Raw genomic sequence first — 19,180 nt, 5'->3', positions numbered from 1 at the left:
CCTGTGTGTGTGTGTGTGTGTGTGTGTGTGTGTGTGTGTGTGTGTGTGTATGTCTGCCCTCACCACTCCCTGAGCTGCGATGAGCGCTGCGAGCGTGCTGCGTCCGGAGGTTCCTGGGCAGCAGAGGGAGAGGCGCACCTCCTGACCCTGGATCAGCGTGCGGTCCATCTCCAGCAGCGCACACTCTGCCTGCTCTGACGTCTCGTACTCCACCACCGCAAAGCCGCGCACTGGACTGCCCTCATCCTGAGCCAGCTGCAACACACACACACACACACACATTATCATATCAGCTGCAACACACACACACACACACACACATAAACATTCATGTACAGTATTTACACACGCATGTACAGTATTTACACATAGTTTATGTAAACCTCAGGACAACACACACACACACACACACACACACACACTAATATACACAAATTGTCATACTTCACCGCAGCACATTCACACATCAAATACCCTTCATCCTGAGCCAGCTGTAACACACACACACAAAGATGCAGTACATACTTTGTCTCATACTCAGCATAGAAAACCCACCCAGTCACTCCCTTTTTCCTGTGCCAACCACACAAACACACGTACGCACACACACATAAACACACACACACACCAGGATCATAAAACAGTCACTAGACTATCCTTATTCTAAGAATGTGAACACACACACAAAGACACATTGCCCTTATACTTGTTAAGAACTTCACACACAAATAAACACATTCACAGCAAAGCGGTGCTAGTTTTGACTGTGAGGCACAAATTACTGTAACATACATTTAGTCATCACTGAATTAATGCAACCCAGTCAAAACCAATTCTCCAAAACGTTTTTGAAACGCTTGAATAAATCTATAATTAGCATTACTCTTGTTACCATTGTCATGTACAGCAAACAGAAGCAGTATCTACTGCAGGCTGGCTCTGTGTTCATTAATCATTCTGGCCAGCAGAGCTAGTCACTCAGAACTAATTACACCCACACAAATGGGTTCTGCCATCACTTCTTATATCCCCGCACAACTTGTACGCTCCCGAGATAGCGATCACAGGCATCACTCTAAGCACACACACACACACACACACACATGTTCCGCCTCTTTCATCGCACACAGGGTATGTAACGTTGCCACTTAGATCACACTCATTCTGTGAGTGTGTGTCACCTTGTGTCTGCTCGTAGGGGGCAAACATTACATCAGTATGCATCCATCAGCGCCGCTAATGGCTGGATTACATTACAGCGCGTTTAACAGACACACTCATCCACACACAGAAACGTCCCGGCCGACAGGACCATATGCTTCGTCCCTATACCAGCTCCCTGGGGATGGACTGGGCAGTTTTAGAAGCGCTGGTTAGTACCATGTTAGAATGTCAGCACAGTTCATCTGGCAGAAATGACAGCCGTGTATGACATGCATGTGTGGCAGGAGGAAGGTGCTGCCCCCAACCCCATCTCTAGTCCTGTGTGGTGACCCCCTGGCGTGTGTGTTCCAGCACTCCCACTCGCTCTCACATGAGCTGGCCTGTGGGGCCCAAAGACACTCTGTACTAGTGGAGCCCCCATTGAGTGTGTGACAACACCACTTACAAACACACATCCGATCACACACACACACAAACACACACACACACACACACACACACACACACACACACACACAAACACACTGGACACAGATACAAACACATGTCAGTAACACTAGCTTTACGAGTACATTTTACACTTGCTGACTCATTTTGCATTTGCTGTGTTCCTGTGAGGCTGTGAGAACTGCTGAATGAGCTGCGTGGTCATTGTGACCTGATTAACAGATCCAACTGACCCATCTCTAAAGAATAGTCCTGCTTTTATGGACAATTACATTTTACGAGGCCAATATTAACAGCTCAATATCTGTATGCTGACAAAAGAAACGCTTGGAACTTTTGAACGCTTTGAGCTTTTGAAATGATCCTAGCCATTTAACATGGCCCTGGACAACCGGTAAAAGCGTTCCTGGTGATCAAAACTCCCGAGTCCCGATGTTTAGTCAACGACCTGCATCCATCCATCTGTCTCCCCATCAAAGAGGAACCTTTGGATCCACACATCCCATGCCACTGCTTTCCCCTCATAACAACAGTCTGTGCTCAGCCCATGAAAATAGCAGCACATATTTTGCTAGTTGTCAAGGGAGGATACAATGTCATTAAGTCTTCCAGGCGTGCAGCTACTATGCATGCTCCCGCGCCTCCAAGCTAAAAACAGCAAGCATCCCTGAACTGTGCTTCTAGGAAATGAATCGAGCGCTTATTTATTTATCTGCAATTCTTTCCTAGGCTGGTGAGAACAACAGCAAGTGCTGGGATAGGGAATGGTCCCCCTGGGAGCTGTGTGTATACCCTTGTTGTGCAAATACTCTCACACAAGCAGTCACATCATAACACATTACGTAAGTGCACATGCTCTGAATCCCAGCACAATTACCAACCACTGTTTCAGAGTATCAGAGTAAAGTGTCATCCTGGGAGAAGCCTAAAAGGAAAATCAGGAGCGTTTCAGGGGCTCTCACACACAGAACATGCTCTCTCTCTCTCGTTTTAACACACACACAAAATTTATTTCCCTCCTCTTTTCATGTAAGTGTGTGTAGACATCAGTGGTGCAATGTAGCCTCCAGGGAGATTGAGACCCCAGCAGCAGACTACTGGAGGAGAGCGAGAGAGCTGCCTCTACATCCAGCTCTGCTATCAAAGCTCCTCGCTACGCCTGATCAGTGTGTGTGTGTGTGTGGGGGGGGGGGGGGGGGGGGGCACACTCAAAGACAGACTTGGAGAGAGACTGACAGATAGAGAGAGATAGGGAGAAGCAAGGTGGGATGGAGAGATGACAGCAGGAGGATGAGGAACTGAAGGAGAGCGAGAGAGACAGAGAGGGGGATGATGGCAAGATGAGAGAAAAGACCATGAAAAAGAGAGTATTTATACAGGTAGAGAACAGTAGTCTCAAGATGAAGGCTCACTGGACTACATGGCTTTCAGAATCCAACAATAAGACAACATATGCTAAAGGCTTTCAGACACTGACAGTAAACCACTAATAATACCAAATAGGATACAATGCTGCTGCCTGAAGTCTGATCAGCATGTGGCCTCTGCCTGCCTCACACTGCAGCCTTGGGCCTGATGGGCTGACTGTAAAGTCCCTATCTCTCTCTCTCTCTCTCTGTCTCTGTGTGTGTGTGTGTGTGTGTGTATTCTCTAGGCCCTCTAGGGGCCACACTCCCTCGGGGACATGGTTAAGTAGCTTTTAAATGGCCTGAGTGGCGACACACCGGCTGCCTGCTTCGCTCAGCAGCTTTCTTATGCAGCGTTCAGCACTGTCTTCACACACGCACACACACACGCACACGCCCGGCACAGGGGAGTACAAGCGTTAAGTGCTTGTGAGCACATTCAGGTTTGACCACGGTCTGAGGTCACTCTTTTGCAAAACGGGACGCTTGGTGCAGTAACACCTATTAGTGTGTTTATGATGAGCTATGAGAGCTATGAGCATTGCCATTTCCCTCCCAGTGTTTTTGTCTTAGACAACACCATCTACATCCTGAGGAAGTAACACTTCATTTAACTCTCTCCATCTGCCTCTCCCCAGTGAATGGCTTCAGTGGCCGGAGGAATTCTCAGTTATCTGTACGCTCTCAGCTCCACGGCTGGTCCACTCCACGCCTCTTCCGTATCTACGATGTGTGTGCGGTGAGAATGCGGTGTGTCCTGACCAGTAAGTGTCCGCATGCTGCTAAAGAGCTGTGTCCTTTTCGTCTGGCTACTTCTCAGCTCTCAGTATTCCAAAACCCATTATGAGACAAAAGCACAGACAGAACCACAGACAGAAGAAAAGCTGTCATAACACTTCAGCTGCCTGCAAGATGGACCCCTACTACCTCCTACCCATCTGTCTCACTCTCTCCCCACCTCCCTCCCTTCCTCTCTCTCTCTTTCCCATCACTCTCTCTCCCCCTCCTTCTCTATGTTCCTTCTCTCACTCCCTCGGTTCTCTTACCAGGGCACACATGAGTGAGATACTGTACTGTACAGGCAGGGAGAGGAATAAGCTGATGTCTGTGTTTGAGAGGCAAACATGAAGAGAGCGATAAAGAAAAGAGAGAGAGAAAGCACTGAAAAACGAGTGTAGGTCATAAAGAAGTGTCTGGTGGTGTCTATTTGTCTTTCTGTGACCTAAACTTGTCTGATATCACACAACATAATGGAGGGGAGAGGGAGAGACAAATTGTCCCAATAGATACATGCTCACCCCCCACGCCCTACACACACACACACACACACACACACACACGCACACACACACACACACACATGCACACACACACACACACAAACACACACACACATGCACACACACACACACACAAACACACACATGCACACACACACACACACACAAACACACACACAAACACACACATGCACACACACACACACACACAAACACACACACACATGCACACACACACACACACAAACACACACACAAACACACACATGCACACACACACACAAACACACACACACATGCACACACACACACACACAAACACACACACACATGCACACACACACACACACACAAACACACACACACATGCACACACACACACACACAAACACACACACACATGCACACACACACACACACAAACACACACACACATGCACACACACACACACACAAACACACACACACATGCACACACACACACACACACAAACACACACATAAATCTGCTCTGACACCAATAAACACACACTCCTAGTCAGTATCCATACTCCAGCACTCACAATTCAAGCCTAGCCCATCCACTACAAACACATATCACCCACCCCCGCACAACACCCACTCTCTCTCTCTCTCTCTCTATCTCACATGCACGCACACACACACACAAACTCAGGGGGGAACTCTATCTCTCCTCATCCATCTTCCTCTGAGAGCATGAGGCCTACAAAGAAAGTGTGGATGAAACGTTTCGCTCCCCTCCCCCATCTTTAATCTCACCTCCCTGTCTCTCCTCTCCTCTCCTCAAGGTCCTCTACCCCTCCTCTTATGCCTCCCTCCCTCATGGTCATCCTCTGACTAACCTCACTGTCCCTCGCTCACAATGTCTCTCTGACCCTCTCTGCCATTCTTCATCTCTTCATGTGCTCTCTTTCATCCCTGTATATCTCACCTTATCTCCCTCTCTCCCCCACTCTCTCTATCCCTCTCTCTCTCGTATGGAGAGGTGGCTTAGGAGCGGCTCCCTCTGCTCTGAGGGGGTGGAGGCCATTGATTGACCACAGGTCTGTGTGATTGAGATGAAGCGGACGGAGGATGAAAACGAGGGATGAAAAAAAGAGGGAGGTCATACAAGAGGGCGAGAGAGAGAGAGAGAATAGCAAAGGAGGGAGGAGTGGATATAGAGGGATGGGTGGTAAACGAGTGAAGAAAGATTGTAGCAGATGAGTCAATACCAGCAGTGAGAGAGCGGCAGTGAGTGTGGGAAGAGCATGAACTGAGACCAAGAGTTCTGTGTGTGTGTGTGTATTCCGAAGTGTTCTGCACTAGCTGGGCGGTGCATTAGCAGCACTCCACAAATCCACTGCTCATTACACAATCTGACCTGCACTACACACACACACACACACACACACACAAACATAAACACATGCACAGCGTGCCAGTAGATTTATCACTCCATTATATCACAAACACACATCCCAACACCTCATTGTGTGTGTCTGCACGCAATGTGAGTGTGTAAGTGTGTGTGTGTGTGTTTATAAGTGCATGTATGAATGTATAGATGAGCAAATGAGGTGTCTATGAGTGGATGCATGAGGTGTGTGCGACCAAGCATGTGTGCCTTTAGGTAAGGTGAGTGGTTGAGTGTGTCTGAGTGTGTGTGTGTGTGTGCACACGTGTGTGTTTGTGTCAGAAAGACGTATGTATGTATGTTTGTGTGGCATTGGAGAAGGCTAACAGCAGGGCAGTGGATGAAAGGCTCTATATATAGAGGCAAGAGGAGGGCATTTGTCATTTAGTAGAGAGCCAAGCAGCTGAGACTGAAACCCAACCCACAGACCAACAGACACTCACACTCACAGAGCCCACTGGTTCCACAGGAAGAGTCATGGTCCGCAACACACACACACACACACACACACACACACACACACACACACACACACACACACACACACACACACACACACACACACACACACACACACACACACACACACCTGATCAGTCTCACATACATACCACACATCCAGACACATGCCTTTCCCCATCTGTATGTCAGCTATTTATCAGTCTGTATTTCATGATTTCCACACGGGCTCCTCATATAGCCAGTCCAGCACACGGTGTGTGGCTCAGCTGGCTGAGGTGAAAGCCTACACGGTAGCAGAGGCCAAGGGGGCAGGCACGGAGATTTGGTTTCTCTCGTCCCTTTGAGTGGGTGGGTGACATGCAGACGTCCTTTCAGGAAGACCTCGAGGGGACACGCAGTCAGCCCGCAGAGGGGTGTCTGTTCAGAATGCACACACAGATACACACACACCAATGAGGGAAGACATCTGGTTTTTAGAAGGCGTGTTTGTGTGTGTGTGTGTGTGTGTGTGTGTGTGCATACAGCATGTGTTTTTGTGTGTGTCGTGAGGATTGGAGAGAGGGAGAGGGTAAGAGGCCAGTGTGCCACAGCTTTAGCTTATCCAACGGGCCTGACACTTATGCCACCAGCAGCTTTAGCAATGAGGCTAACCTGACTGTGTCAAACTAGGAACTTTTACTGTGTTGGTGTGAATGAAAGTGTGTGTGTGTGTGTGTCTTGGTGAAAAAGATGAGGAGAGAGAGGAGGAAAGACAGGCCATTATGGGATGTGTGTGTGTGTGTGTGTGTGTGTGTGTGTGTGTGTGTGTGTGTGTGTGTGTGTGCGCGCGCGCTTGTGCCTGTGTTCACTGCCCAGGGCACTGTACTAGCTAACTGGGCCATAAGGATAAGCCCTCCTCACATGCTCACTGGGTGCAGAAACATCAGCGGAAAAGCCCTCAATCTCTCCTGGTTCCATTTTTGTTCCTTTTTCTTTCTCACACATGCAAACACACACAGAAACATTTGTGTTACAGAGACACACAAACACAGTGTTGCTGTGTGTGTGTGTTTGTGTTTTATACAGAGGTCAAGTGTCACTCAGGAGGAACAACCTGCATTATGTTTGGATCATGATCTCATTTTAGCTTTCATCAGATGTCATCAGGCTTCTGTTTTCACAATGGCAGTGGACATATATATTTGTATGTGTGTGTGTGTGTGTGTGTTCGTGTGTGTGTATGTGTATGTGTGTGTTTTGTCTGACGCGGTAATAGTCCTGCAGTGTCTGTCTAGACTGGAAAGTGATAGAAGCCCATCAACTAATGCCCAGAGGGTTAGCATCCATCCAAAATCCTCCCCATACAGAACACACACACACACACACACACAGACAAACAAAACTCACCATATGCCCTCTTCCACCCCATCTCACCTGTCTGTAAGCCAGCCTCAGTCTGGTGCCTGCTGCCTTTATACACACACACACACTTGGAACACACTCACATTCAGTTACATCAGTCAGAGATGAAAGGCTGACCTTTAAAAGAAAGAGCAGATCTTTTTGTTCAAGCTCACTTTGGGTTGTGCATGTTACAGCAACAGAAGAAGTCAGGGAATAAGAGTGACCGGAACGAGCAAGTGAGACAGACACAGACAGACAGAAAAGCAGACAGACAGACAGACAGACAGACAGACAGACAGAGACAAACAAACACCCCACAGCCCAACAGAGTCGCGCTCTATAACGCTGTAAAACCATACCCAGACCACAGAAGCCAATCATTCTGAAATGGCTGCGAGGGGGAGTGTTGCCTGGCTGGAGGGGTCATGTCTGAGTGTTTTAGTGATCCCGGGAGCTGATACAGAGGCGCACTCTGACTGCCTCCAGCCTCACAGAGAGAGGGACTCCAGCGCTGCTGAAAAAGTTAGCCTGCTGCAAGCAGCACCTTAAAAGGAAGAGTGAGAGCCTGAGACGCCTGAGGACGAGAGGCTGAGCCAGGGAGACGAGGCCACACAGACAAGAGGTGTGCCTACAAACATCTATTTACACTTTTTACACTTACAAACATCTATTTACACTTTTTACACTTACAAACATCTATTTGTGAATTTCTTCACCTACCTAGGCCTGTAGATAGAGGAACTATAATACACACAGATTCTATGTCTACACCCACGCAGTCATGCACAAATCCACCCACATCCACCCTACCCCCATCTGATGCACGCACACACACACACACACACACACACACACACACACACACACACACACACACACACACACACACACACACACACACACACACACACACACACACACACACACACACAGTACAGTGGGCTGGTTTGCTGTGCACTGATTAGGAGAGGGAATAACAGCATTGTGGAGCCCGGTATGCTGTGCCAAGCCTGGCCTGAGCTGCTTCTGGAAAGAATGGGGTTCTCTCTGCCAGCAGGAGCCATCTGATGCACACACACACACACACACACACACACACACAAACCAATATTCACATCCCGCTCACTTAACTGTGATGCCTCTATCCAGCTGGAAACGTTATAATTGATGTACAATGTACAAATTAATGAATGAATGGTTATCTTACGCCATACTGCTTATAATATATCAAGTGTAAGTCATTACAATAACCTGTATCACAATATAGGAGTTTAATGTTGTTAAGGACTTATCTTGTACTAATATGCATTTTTATGAGCTTGAATTTGCTTTAAAAAGGCCCAAGTTGTTGATTACTTTAGTAAACATTACCTAAGAGTCCTTAGTATCCACTCTTAGTCCACCCAGAGCCAGACAGTATCATATGACACAATAACCAAGTGACTCACTCAGGCTCTGCACTGCTCTAAATTATGCACACATTATTTTTTCATATCAAAGAAACATGGTCATGAATATTTCAAATATCTCTGGAAAATAAACAATATGGAAATTTGAAAATCAACTGGACAACAGAATTAAGACTAGACATTTTTCAATATAAAAGATTCATGTGTGTGTGATGGGATGCCTAGAGATCCAGGGCCAATGGCTCTGACTGGGATCACACTCGTCAGTGAGTGTGTGTGTGTGTGTGTGTTTGGGCACCAGTGAGTGTCTGTCTGCATGTTCAGTTTCTATAACTTTGTGTGCTTGTGTAAATCAGCTTTCTCCCTAGCTCTACCAAGAGAACAGAGCTGGGGTCACACTGCTGTGTCACAAGATAATGAGTATGGTGCCATCAGGTTATAAACAAGAGTACACAAGCTTATTCAAATGGCAAATCTATAGGCACTGATATTAACATGTACGCACACGCACAGACCGACACATAGAGGAAGTGGCGCTCTGAGCCCTGTTGGAGTCGTAAATTGAGATCAAGGGTTGTGGTGGAGGTGCTGATAACAGCAGGCGTGTGTGTGAGTGGCTGAAAGACCCTGCATAGTGTGTGCGCGCACATGGGTGCGTGTGTGTTTGTGTGTATGTTAGCGGAGGAATAGCATCTCAAACATTGGAGATAATGGTAAGAGTCAAAATCATTAAAATCACAGAGCTAACTAAAACATTCACCAGTGACAATGCTCAAATAGCTGTGTGTGTGTGTGTTTAAATATAGTAATAATACACATTTTTTGTCTGTGTGTGTGTGCGCATGTGCAAATTCTTAGAACACAATATCTACGCCATATTTGTGAGTTCTATGTAGTGTGCTGAGAGGAGCTAGTATTAGTGTGTGGGTAAAACAGAGTGTGTCACCGTGCTGTGGTCAAACCATATCTCCATTCTGGCCACCACAACGCCTCCATATCCCCAGCCCTGAGCTCAGACTTACTGGACACATTTCAAATATGAAGGTATATTGGGTGCAAAAGTGGCGAGCACATTTAACTGCAGATTTTGCATGTGCACACTAAAGTCGTAAATGTGTAACAGTAAAGTTGAAGTTGTACATATTTTTTTATATCTTGTTAACACAAAATAGGGGCTACGGGTTCACAAATCCTATCCTGTGAGTCACAAATTTCAAGAGTCATGCACTCGACACTTTTGCTCCAAACGTTGCAGCGCAGTTGGTGCGAAACACATTTGCACATCCGTGTTTCATAATCTGAGAACATGCACAACATTCGTGCATTTGTAAACCCAAATGTGAACTAATGCATCCGAAGTTGTGCATCTGTGAAATCATTTCTCATTAATAAAATTCTACAGATAGCTTTGATTTTCTTGCACGACTACAAGTCAATTGATACAAGTGCTCGAATCTGCTTCTACGAGTGACGAGTGACGTTTGCTCCTGGGTGATATAATAGGAGCAAAAAGATTTGTATGTGTGCACGTCGAGCAGTCGATCGAGAAAACAAGGCGGCCGGATCTGGATCCTGGATCGCGCTCAGATTACCATTGCCTGCTCATAAAGTAAGTAACCTCAGCATGTTTCCTTATCAATGAAGGACACACGATTTATAGTTTTTCTTTGCACAAAGCGTGGAAAACATATTTGTTGCGGTGTGTTCGAAAATTGAACGATTGTGTCAGATTATGTGTCCTAACGATTTTGGACGGGCAGTGTTATATTTCTGTACTTCTAAACTAGTTATTTATCTAGCGATAGCTAGCTAGCTTGATCTGGCACTGGAGGATTTAGCAAGCAGGTAAGCTAAGCTAAACATAGCTGTCATGATAATGTAAACCAACAAACAAGATAACTTTCTTCATATTATTATCATGTTACTTACCTTATGAGCAGGCAATGGTAGTCTAAGCGCGATCCTGGATCCAGATCCGGCAGCCTTGTTTTCTCGATCGATTCGCTCGACGTGCACACATACAAATCTTTTTGCTCCTATATCACCTAGCCAGGAGCAAAAGTCACTCACTCGTAGAAGCAGATTCGAGCACTTGTATCAATTGACTTGTAGTCGTGCAAGAAAATCAAAGCGATCTGTAGAATTTTATTAATGACAAATTATTTCACAGATGCACAACTTCGGATGCATTAGTTCACATTTGGGTTTACAAATGCACGAATGTTGTGCATGTTCTCAGATTATGAAACACGGATGTGCAAATGTGTTTCGCACCAACTGCGCTGCAACGTTTGGAGCAAAAGTGTCGAGTGCATGACTCTTGAAATTTGTGACTCACAGGATAGGATTTGTGTACCTGTAAAAAGGATTTGTGAACCCGTAGCCCCTATTTTGTGTTAACAAGATATAAAAAAATATGTACAACTACAACTTTACTGTTACACATTCACGACTTTAGTGTGCACATGCAAAATCTGCAGTTAAATGTGCTCGCCACTTTTGCACCCCATATACCTTCATATTCACAAGGATTAAAGTTCTCCGTCATAGGACGGATTTCCGTCAATTTGATTTTAGAAATGTCATATTTGAGATCGATGCAGATCCGATGAGAAAAAAAATAGGAGGGGGGGGGACTGTCACCTTTGCTTTTCCTTTTTTAAGGCAACTACAAATATAAGGTAAATGTTTAAAGACCTAATGTTCTTGAGAACTTTCTGTGTCTCAATCCGTGACCGCTCAAGAAGATACGTCCTACGTCAGCCATGAGTTTCGCTTTGTATGTTGTAGCTACACACTTGTCTCGGGCGTTTGCTTAAAAAAAAAGAACACGTATGGAGGACTATAACGGTCTAAAAGTTGGATTATAGTGACACAATCGAGACAGCTGATGAGGTTGGCCAATCCGTCTAACTTTTTTGGATATGATATTGTGAGCTCTATGTGCGAATTCGGAGGCTGTGTTCTTTCCGTGCATCAATGTAGACACTTACTATCGCGAACTCTTGTCAGGGGAGGTCATTCATTTTCATCCGTTCATGACTTGAACAGATAGCCTGCTATGCCACCCGATGTAGGCTACTATTATTGTTACAGTTTTTAATCAATGCAACTAACATTATGTGTAAAGCGACGCAATATAAACCGTAGCCTATGCAATTTATTATCCCGTCTGTTATGACATACAACAATGTTTTTCACAATTTGCGACGGAAGGTTTTGACTGAGCGTGTCGAGTAAGGGGGTCAGTCGTGTTTGTGACGCACAGACAGCCTTGTAGCCTATTTTGCTTAGGCCTCACTTTTAACGACAATAGGTTGTGAGTGTTTGTTGACAAAAAATAACCATACAATTAAAATAGTCAACTTAAAACTTTGCTATAAAATATTATTAATTTATAGCACAAAACCATAACCAGTGGGCCTACCAGAACCTCGCATATTAGCGTCATGATTTGTGTGCGTCTATTTGGCAAGGCCACTAGCTGTCATGGATGCGTTGTTGCTAAAGGAAGGCAGGTGTCAAAAGTTAAAAAATAAATGCAGATGGGCAGCTGTTGGAAACGGGGGAGAACTAACAAGCCATGGTGTAAAGAAATTGTGCCAGGAGTTTGCTTTTGCGCGGTTCGCTGCAAGAAAATTGTTTATGGATGCAATAGGAAAACGTTTTAGCACGCCACCAATCAGAAGACCGCCATAAGGTTAACGTTCGTGCACTTCAGGACATCTTCCCTACCTGGTGCAACTAGCCACCACGACAGAGGTAGGCTACGTTTATCTATGGCTGACCGTTTTTACGTTTAGAAAGTAGGCTACGCATGTTCTTTCATAGCGCAACACGACCTGTCCTTAACCATATCGCAACCTCTTGTCAACCTTATACAATCTGTTGCTGAAGACAAAAGCGCCGTCTCCAGATTGTCGTTACAAATGCGCAGACCTCCTGCATGAGCACACACAGTATTGCTGCTCATTGGAAAACTGAGTTGTCTGTAAAACTCAAAATTACCATGTTATCATTAAATGCGGATGGGGCAACAAATGGAAATATGAACAATATCTAGAATGTTCTGATTTGTTACTTTGATGAGGAAACTTGATTTTATAGATTTTACTTGGTGTTGAATTGCATATTAACAAGAAAAAAATCTCCCCTTTAAACACTTTTGGCCTGAAGTAATTAAATAAGAGTGTGTTAAAGCCTTTCTACAATATTGCTGCAGTAGAAAAGAACAGCAATGGCTAATCAGCAATGGTCAGGGATGGTACTAAAATATATTTTTGTTCATCAGGAAAACTCAATCTCAATCAAGAACACTCTCAATTCGCCTTATTCACATGGTGGCCATTGGCGGCTAAAACGAGGCTAGGGTACACAAACCATAGGATTGTTATGTTCTATGCATTCACCTGTAGGTGGCATTAATTATATAGTAAGTGTACCCTGTAGCCTCGTTTTGGTTTAAACAATGGCCGCTGTGTGAATAAGGCGAATACTCCCTTTACTTTGCTGTTTGCATCTTTTTGTACATTAAAAACCAATAGGTCGCGACCGCAAAAGGGGTGCTATCTCTATAGGTAGATATGAACAACGTATGACTTATGGCCTGAAAAAAGTTCAGTCAAACGATTTTTTTTCACTTTAATCCCTGTATTCAAACTGGGTCTCTTTCTCACTCACGCATACTCACACATATAGTGTGTGTTCATTTGTGTGTGTGTGTGTGTGTGTGTTGCTGTTGTTGGGTAGTCTCCAGAAAATGAACACCATCACTGCCACAAACTCGTTCATGACTAACAGAGATTTCTGCCCTTACTCTTCAAGCAGCCACTTCATAGTCCAGTGGGTCTTGTTCGATAGAAGAAAATGGCAGATGGTATTTCAGACCTAAATGTTATTTTATAATTGTCCATAACTGGCGTAATCTGGGGCTTAGTAGGGGAGCTGAGGCTTAGCTGCTGAGAGCGTGTTTATGTGGATTTTACGAGGAGAGAATCTCTTGGCCGCCTTCCTGTCTTGGGCCAAATCTTCAGATGCATGCAGCCTTGATACATTCTTCTGGACTACCAGCTGGAGGACTTCAGCTCGCACACTTGGACACATGGGCTAGACCAGTTCATTCTCCCTCTTATCTCTCCCCTCTCTACATTCAAACAAGCTTTTCCAGCATGACAAATAAGAACATATCCATTATGTCAGAGCACTGAAGGGATCGCACAGCACTGGATGCAAAACAGACACAACATTCTGCTCCAACCACTAATAAACTACAGTCAGGGACAAGCAAATATCCCTGAGCTATGAGCTGTGGTTGTGTGCAGACATCACAGTTAAGTGTGTGTGTATGTGTGTGTGTGGGAAGAGCATGAATCAAAATGTATGCAAATATTTGTGTGTGTGCATGTATGCAAATATTTGTGTGTGTGGCGGTGAGTTAATCGCAATTCCTCATAGAATGAATTCAGCATATTCAGAATTCAGTGTTGAAACTACATCACTACTAGTTCCACCCTCCGGTAAAAAGGGCTGTTTTGCTTTATCTATGGCTAAATGAGAATCCAGACTGTTAGAAACGTCATCATAGACCGCAACTCTGCACTGCAGGGCTCAAATGTCTTGCATTTCAGATTGTCCTGCTCCTTCTCCTGCCCATGCGGACACTATTGACGCAGCCTGTCCTTTTGGGGAGCCAAGACAGTTTTATGTCTCCCAGCTTGAATGACCCGGCTGTGCTCTCTCAAACACAATCCTTTGTTTTAGATCAGTCAGTGTGGTCTCACAGTGTTGTATTGTTGGGCCAGATAACAGTACAATCAACATCTTCCTCTCTTGTTCAACATTTGCACAGAGCCAGTGCTGCATGTCTCTCCTGAAAAGCATTCAGGGATGCTGGTAGGATAAACACAATTTGGAGTAGCGTTTTAAAATCATTAGAAGTGTTACACCTTTAGGTCATCCACTTGTAGTGTTGGTGCTGCTGCTGCACTAAGAGTGCTACACATACAGAACACACACCCACACACATGTATGCAGGTACAGCACGTTATCCAGCTATTATCTCACTGCACTGATAGATCCAACTTAGCTCACTACAAGAGCCCTCATATATGCACTTCATCTCCCCTGTGCATCTCATTTGATTGCTCATCCATCCAACTCACCCACACACACATACATACAGCACCACGTATAAACCCACTCACATACATAGGCACACGCACACATATATCCATAGCTTTATTTCTCTCATACAGTCATGTAATGCAATCATTCCTCAGTGGGGTTACTGTTTCACATCCAGCTGACAGCAGATACAGTTACAACATACACACATTCAGTCTCTCCTTCTCACCTATGAGAGCATTCTTCTCACCTATGGGAACATTCTTCTCACCTATGAGAGCATTCTTCTCACCTATGGGAACATTCTTCTCACCTATGAGAGCATTCTTCTCATGGGAGCATTCTTCTCACCTATGAGAGCATTCTTCTCACCTATGGGAACATTCTTCTCACCTATGAGAGCATTCTTCTCACCTATGAGAGCATTCTTCTCACCTATGGGAACATTCTTCTCACCTATGAGAGCATTCTTCTCACCTATGGGAACATTCTTCTCACCTATGAGAGCATTCTTCTCACCTATGGGAACATTCTTCTCACATTTGCACGGTGTTACGATTGGTACAGACCTGGCAGAAGACGGGCCGGTAGCGCTGCGAGAACACGCGGGCCAGCTCCTCGGTGTCGTCGAAGTCCAGCGGCAGCCGGTCGATGCACAGGCAGCGTGAGTGCAGCTGCTCGGGCTCGATCAGCTGGTTGGCGTCGGTCCACTGCACAACGAGAGACCGCTCGCCCAGCGCGCGGCCCAGCAGCTCCGAGCGCGCCCGCGAGGCCGAGTCCTTCTTCATGTACTCCACGAAGCCGTAGCCCTTGGAGTGGCCGGAGCGCGGGCTATGCACGAGGAAGCAGCGCTCCACGTTGCCGTGCGAGCGCACCAGCTGGTGGAAGGCCTCGGCCGAGAGCGTGTGCGGCAGGTTGGCCACGCACAGCAGCGAGTCGGTGGGCTGCAGCTGGACGCTGATGATGCGCCCGCGCACGCTCGACTGGTGCAGGGACGAGATGGCGTGCTGGGCCTGCTCGCCATTCAGCAGCGTCACAAAGGCTACAGAGGGAGACAGAGAGAGAGAGACAGAGAGAGAGAGAGAGAGATAGAGAGAGGGACAGAGAGAGAGAGAGATAGAGAGAGAGCGACAGAGAGAGACAGAGAGAGAGAGAGAGAGAGAGAGAGAGAGAGAGCAACATGAGGGTAAAGATCATCAGTCACAGACACACACAGGATTCTGGACTTTAGGCTAAACACTGAATTATATTATGGTGTAGAGAGAGAAGCACAGTCCACAGAAAGCCAAGTGAGCACACACTCCAGTGAAAAAGAGACAGAGAGAAAGAGAGAGAGAAGAGGAGAGAATGCTTTATGGGCTGAAGAAATATGAGCCCCAGTAAAATCCTTACAAATAACAGTATATGACAGAGGACAAAGGGTTTACATACACCCACACATACATACCACTTACACACACCCACACTGTCCCTCTTTCTCTGGCCCACCCACTCACTCATGCACATGAGCAGCTTCAGGGCATGCCTTACAGAATATAGCACAATTGAAACAGGAACAACTGCAGGCTAATTAGCGCATCATGATGGCAGCAAGGTGCTGGCAGGCCCAGCAGCAGCAATAAGCCAGTGGAAGAGTGAGGCATGGCTGCTAAATGGGACTCCTAACTGCCCCCTAATGAGGCGGCAGGCGGGCCGGGCAGCACAGGCCACTGGCACACAGACGGATGGCTTGTGAAATGAGAAGGTAATAAAATGACTTGGAAACATACACACAAGAGACGGAGGGAGGAATGGAGGGAGGGAGAGTGAGGAAGGGAGAGAGGTAGAGAGGGAGGGACTCTGTTGTCATGTATGACAAACACTCACCACACACACCATAAGCTAAGGGGTTGCCCCTGAGCTCACCCACAACCAACCACGTCTCTGTCGTACATTCTGCCAGCTTTCACCCTCTCCTCTTCCTCTCCTCCTCTCCCTCTATTCTGTTCATCAGCGTCCCAGTCTTCATTTATTCTCCTTATTCTCAAAAAATCCATTTTCTGCCAATCAATCACTCGCCAGTCTCCTTCTCATTCACTTTCTCTCTCTCACACACACACACACACACACGAACACACCCAGGCACTCCACTTGCATCCAAATATATTATTTGCAGACTATTGGTCTGTAACCAGGCCTGACAGCGATGTGCTGTGGGCTTTGGTGCTTAATGCACTTTTTGTGTCTGAGCCTGTTCCACTCCCTACCCCTGACTGGCTACAAAGATAATTGCTCACATATTCATAAATGAGCACTTACCATCCAGAGAAAAAAAAAACAGCAAAAATAATCCCCAATCAAAACACAAAGATGGTAATAATTTCATTTAAAAAGAATGCTGTTAATGCCTGTAATGGTTCGGTGTTATGGTATAATGGTAACAGCTAGTGTTGTTCTGAAATGACTTTCCCCCATCCCATTTGTGCATCTGACTTGCACACACACACACACACACACACACACACACTATTCCACCCCCACATAACATTAATTAGCACAGCACACTGATGTCCAAATCCTAAGTGTGCTTTTCCCTGCGTGTCTGCGTGTGGGGAAGAGCAGTGGCTTTGAAGAGTGGCGGACGTCTCCCCCAATGCTCTCCTGCTCCCCGCCCCGTGGCTCTACACCAGACGCGCTCAGCTACATGCAAACTCCGTCAAGTGCTTTGTGTGACAAGAGGGGAGTGTGTGCGGGGGCGGCTGCTCCGTGAGCTACGAGACGCTTCAATAGCGTACACAATAATCTTATAACACACAAGCGCTGTGCTGGTGACAGGACAGACACTGGCTTTTTTTTCCCAAACAAAAAGGGGTGATTTAATTATGGAGAGGTGGGGGATTCACTTCAAAATGTGACAATTACTGCTGTTATATTTCTCTAAAGCCTTCCACAGGCAGGCGGCGAGGTGGGGGTGGGGGATGCGCTGGGAAATTGTGTTAAAGGCTGCAATTCTCCTGCCATGAGGGTTCTGAAAGAAGTCATTATGAGAGAGACCCAGAGGGGCTGAGTGCACACTGACTCCCAGAGGAGAACAATACAGAACAGAACCACAGATAAACAGCACATACAAAAGAGAACCGGCCGGTTCTGAGTCACCTTTGGCCAACGGAGGAGCGGCGCAGCACGGTCCGGATGGCGGAAAAGCTCGGCCGGGGCGCCGCTCTCTTGTTAAGGGGTCGTTAGAGCTCGTTTAGCTTCGTTAGGGCACGTTAGGCTTCGTTAGGGCCGGTGTGTCCATGCGGAGCAGATGGCGTTGGATTTTGGGCAGAGAGAGAAAATGTTTCCATCAGGCTAGTGCCACACGAGAGAGAGGAGAAAGAAGAGAGAGAGAGAGAGAGAGAGAGAGAGAGGAGAGAGAGGAGAAAGAGGAGAGAGAGAAATAGAGGAGAAAGAGGAGAGAGAGAGAGAGGAGAAAGAAGAGAGAGAGAGAGAGGGGAGAAAGAGGAGAGAGAGAGGAGAAAGAGGAGAGAGAGAGATAGAGCCCTGCCCTCCCCCTGCACTGCCAGCAGAGGCTGGGCACAAACAAGTCTCCACCTGCTGGCTTACAGGATGTCAATTATACACACACACACAGACTGCAATACTACATACAAAGACACACACACACACACACACACACACACACACACGTACACCCATCCGTAATGGTAGGCACAAAACACACACAATACATATCCATAAACAGACATACAGTCATATACAGTGTTACACACACACACACACACACACACACACACACACACACACACACACAAGTACACATATAAAATATAAACCTGGTGAATACTCTGGCTCTGTTCAGTAGTTAGTTACTCATACAGAATTCCAACTGGTCAATTACTGAGGTTGACAGAGTTGCACATAAGACATGCATAAAAGAACAGACACACACACCCCTGCTGATCTGAAGTCCAATTACTGAAGGCAGAGGGACATACACACACACACTAGCCATATTTTTTGTGTATATTTTTTTGGGGGGGGTTTATGCCTTTAATTGACAGGATAGTGGAGAGTGACAGGAAGTGAGTGGGAGAGAGTCAGGGTGGG

At 46.2% G+C, this 19,180-nt stretch overlaps 1 protein-coding gene across 2 annotated transcripts in view; it reads right to left on the bottom strand.

Annotated features, from left to right (window-relative positions):
* The window catches only part of raver2 (ribonucleoprotein, PTB-binding 2), a 70,569-nt gene that overhangs the window by 25,611 nt on the left and 25,778 nt on the right, over nt 1–19,180 (bottom strand). For both annotated transcript variants that reach the window (XM_076277864.1, XM_076277865.1), the window contains exons 3-4: nt 15,661–16,133; nt 64–255 (exon numbers count right to left, since the gene is read on the bottom strand). In XM_076277864.1, coding sequence (XP_076133979.1) covers nt 64–255; nt 15,661–16,133 — 665 coding nt within the window. The remainder of the gene's footprint in view (nt 1–63; nt 256–15,660; nt 16,134–19,180) is intronic.

Source organism: Alosa pseudoharengus, unplaced genomic scaffold (genome assembly GCF_046254945.1).
Source record: "Alosa pseudoharengus isolate Yale_2024_CS ecotype anadromous, Long Island Sound unplaced genomic scaffold, YU_APseudo_1.1 YU_APseudo_1.1_scf_11, whole genome shotgun sequence".
Classification (NCBI taxonomy): domain Eukaryota; kingdom Metazoa; phylum Chordata; class Actinopteri; order Clupeiformes; family Clupeidae; genus Alosa; species Alosa pseudoharengus.
The sequence above is the reverse complement of the archived record's forward strand: the minus strand, read 5'-3'. Positions and strand labels throughout refer to the sequence as shown.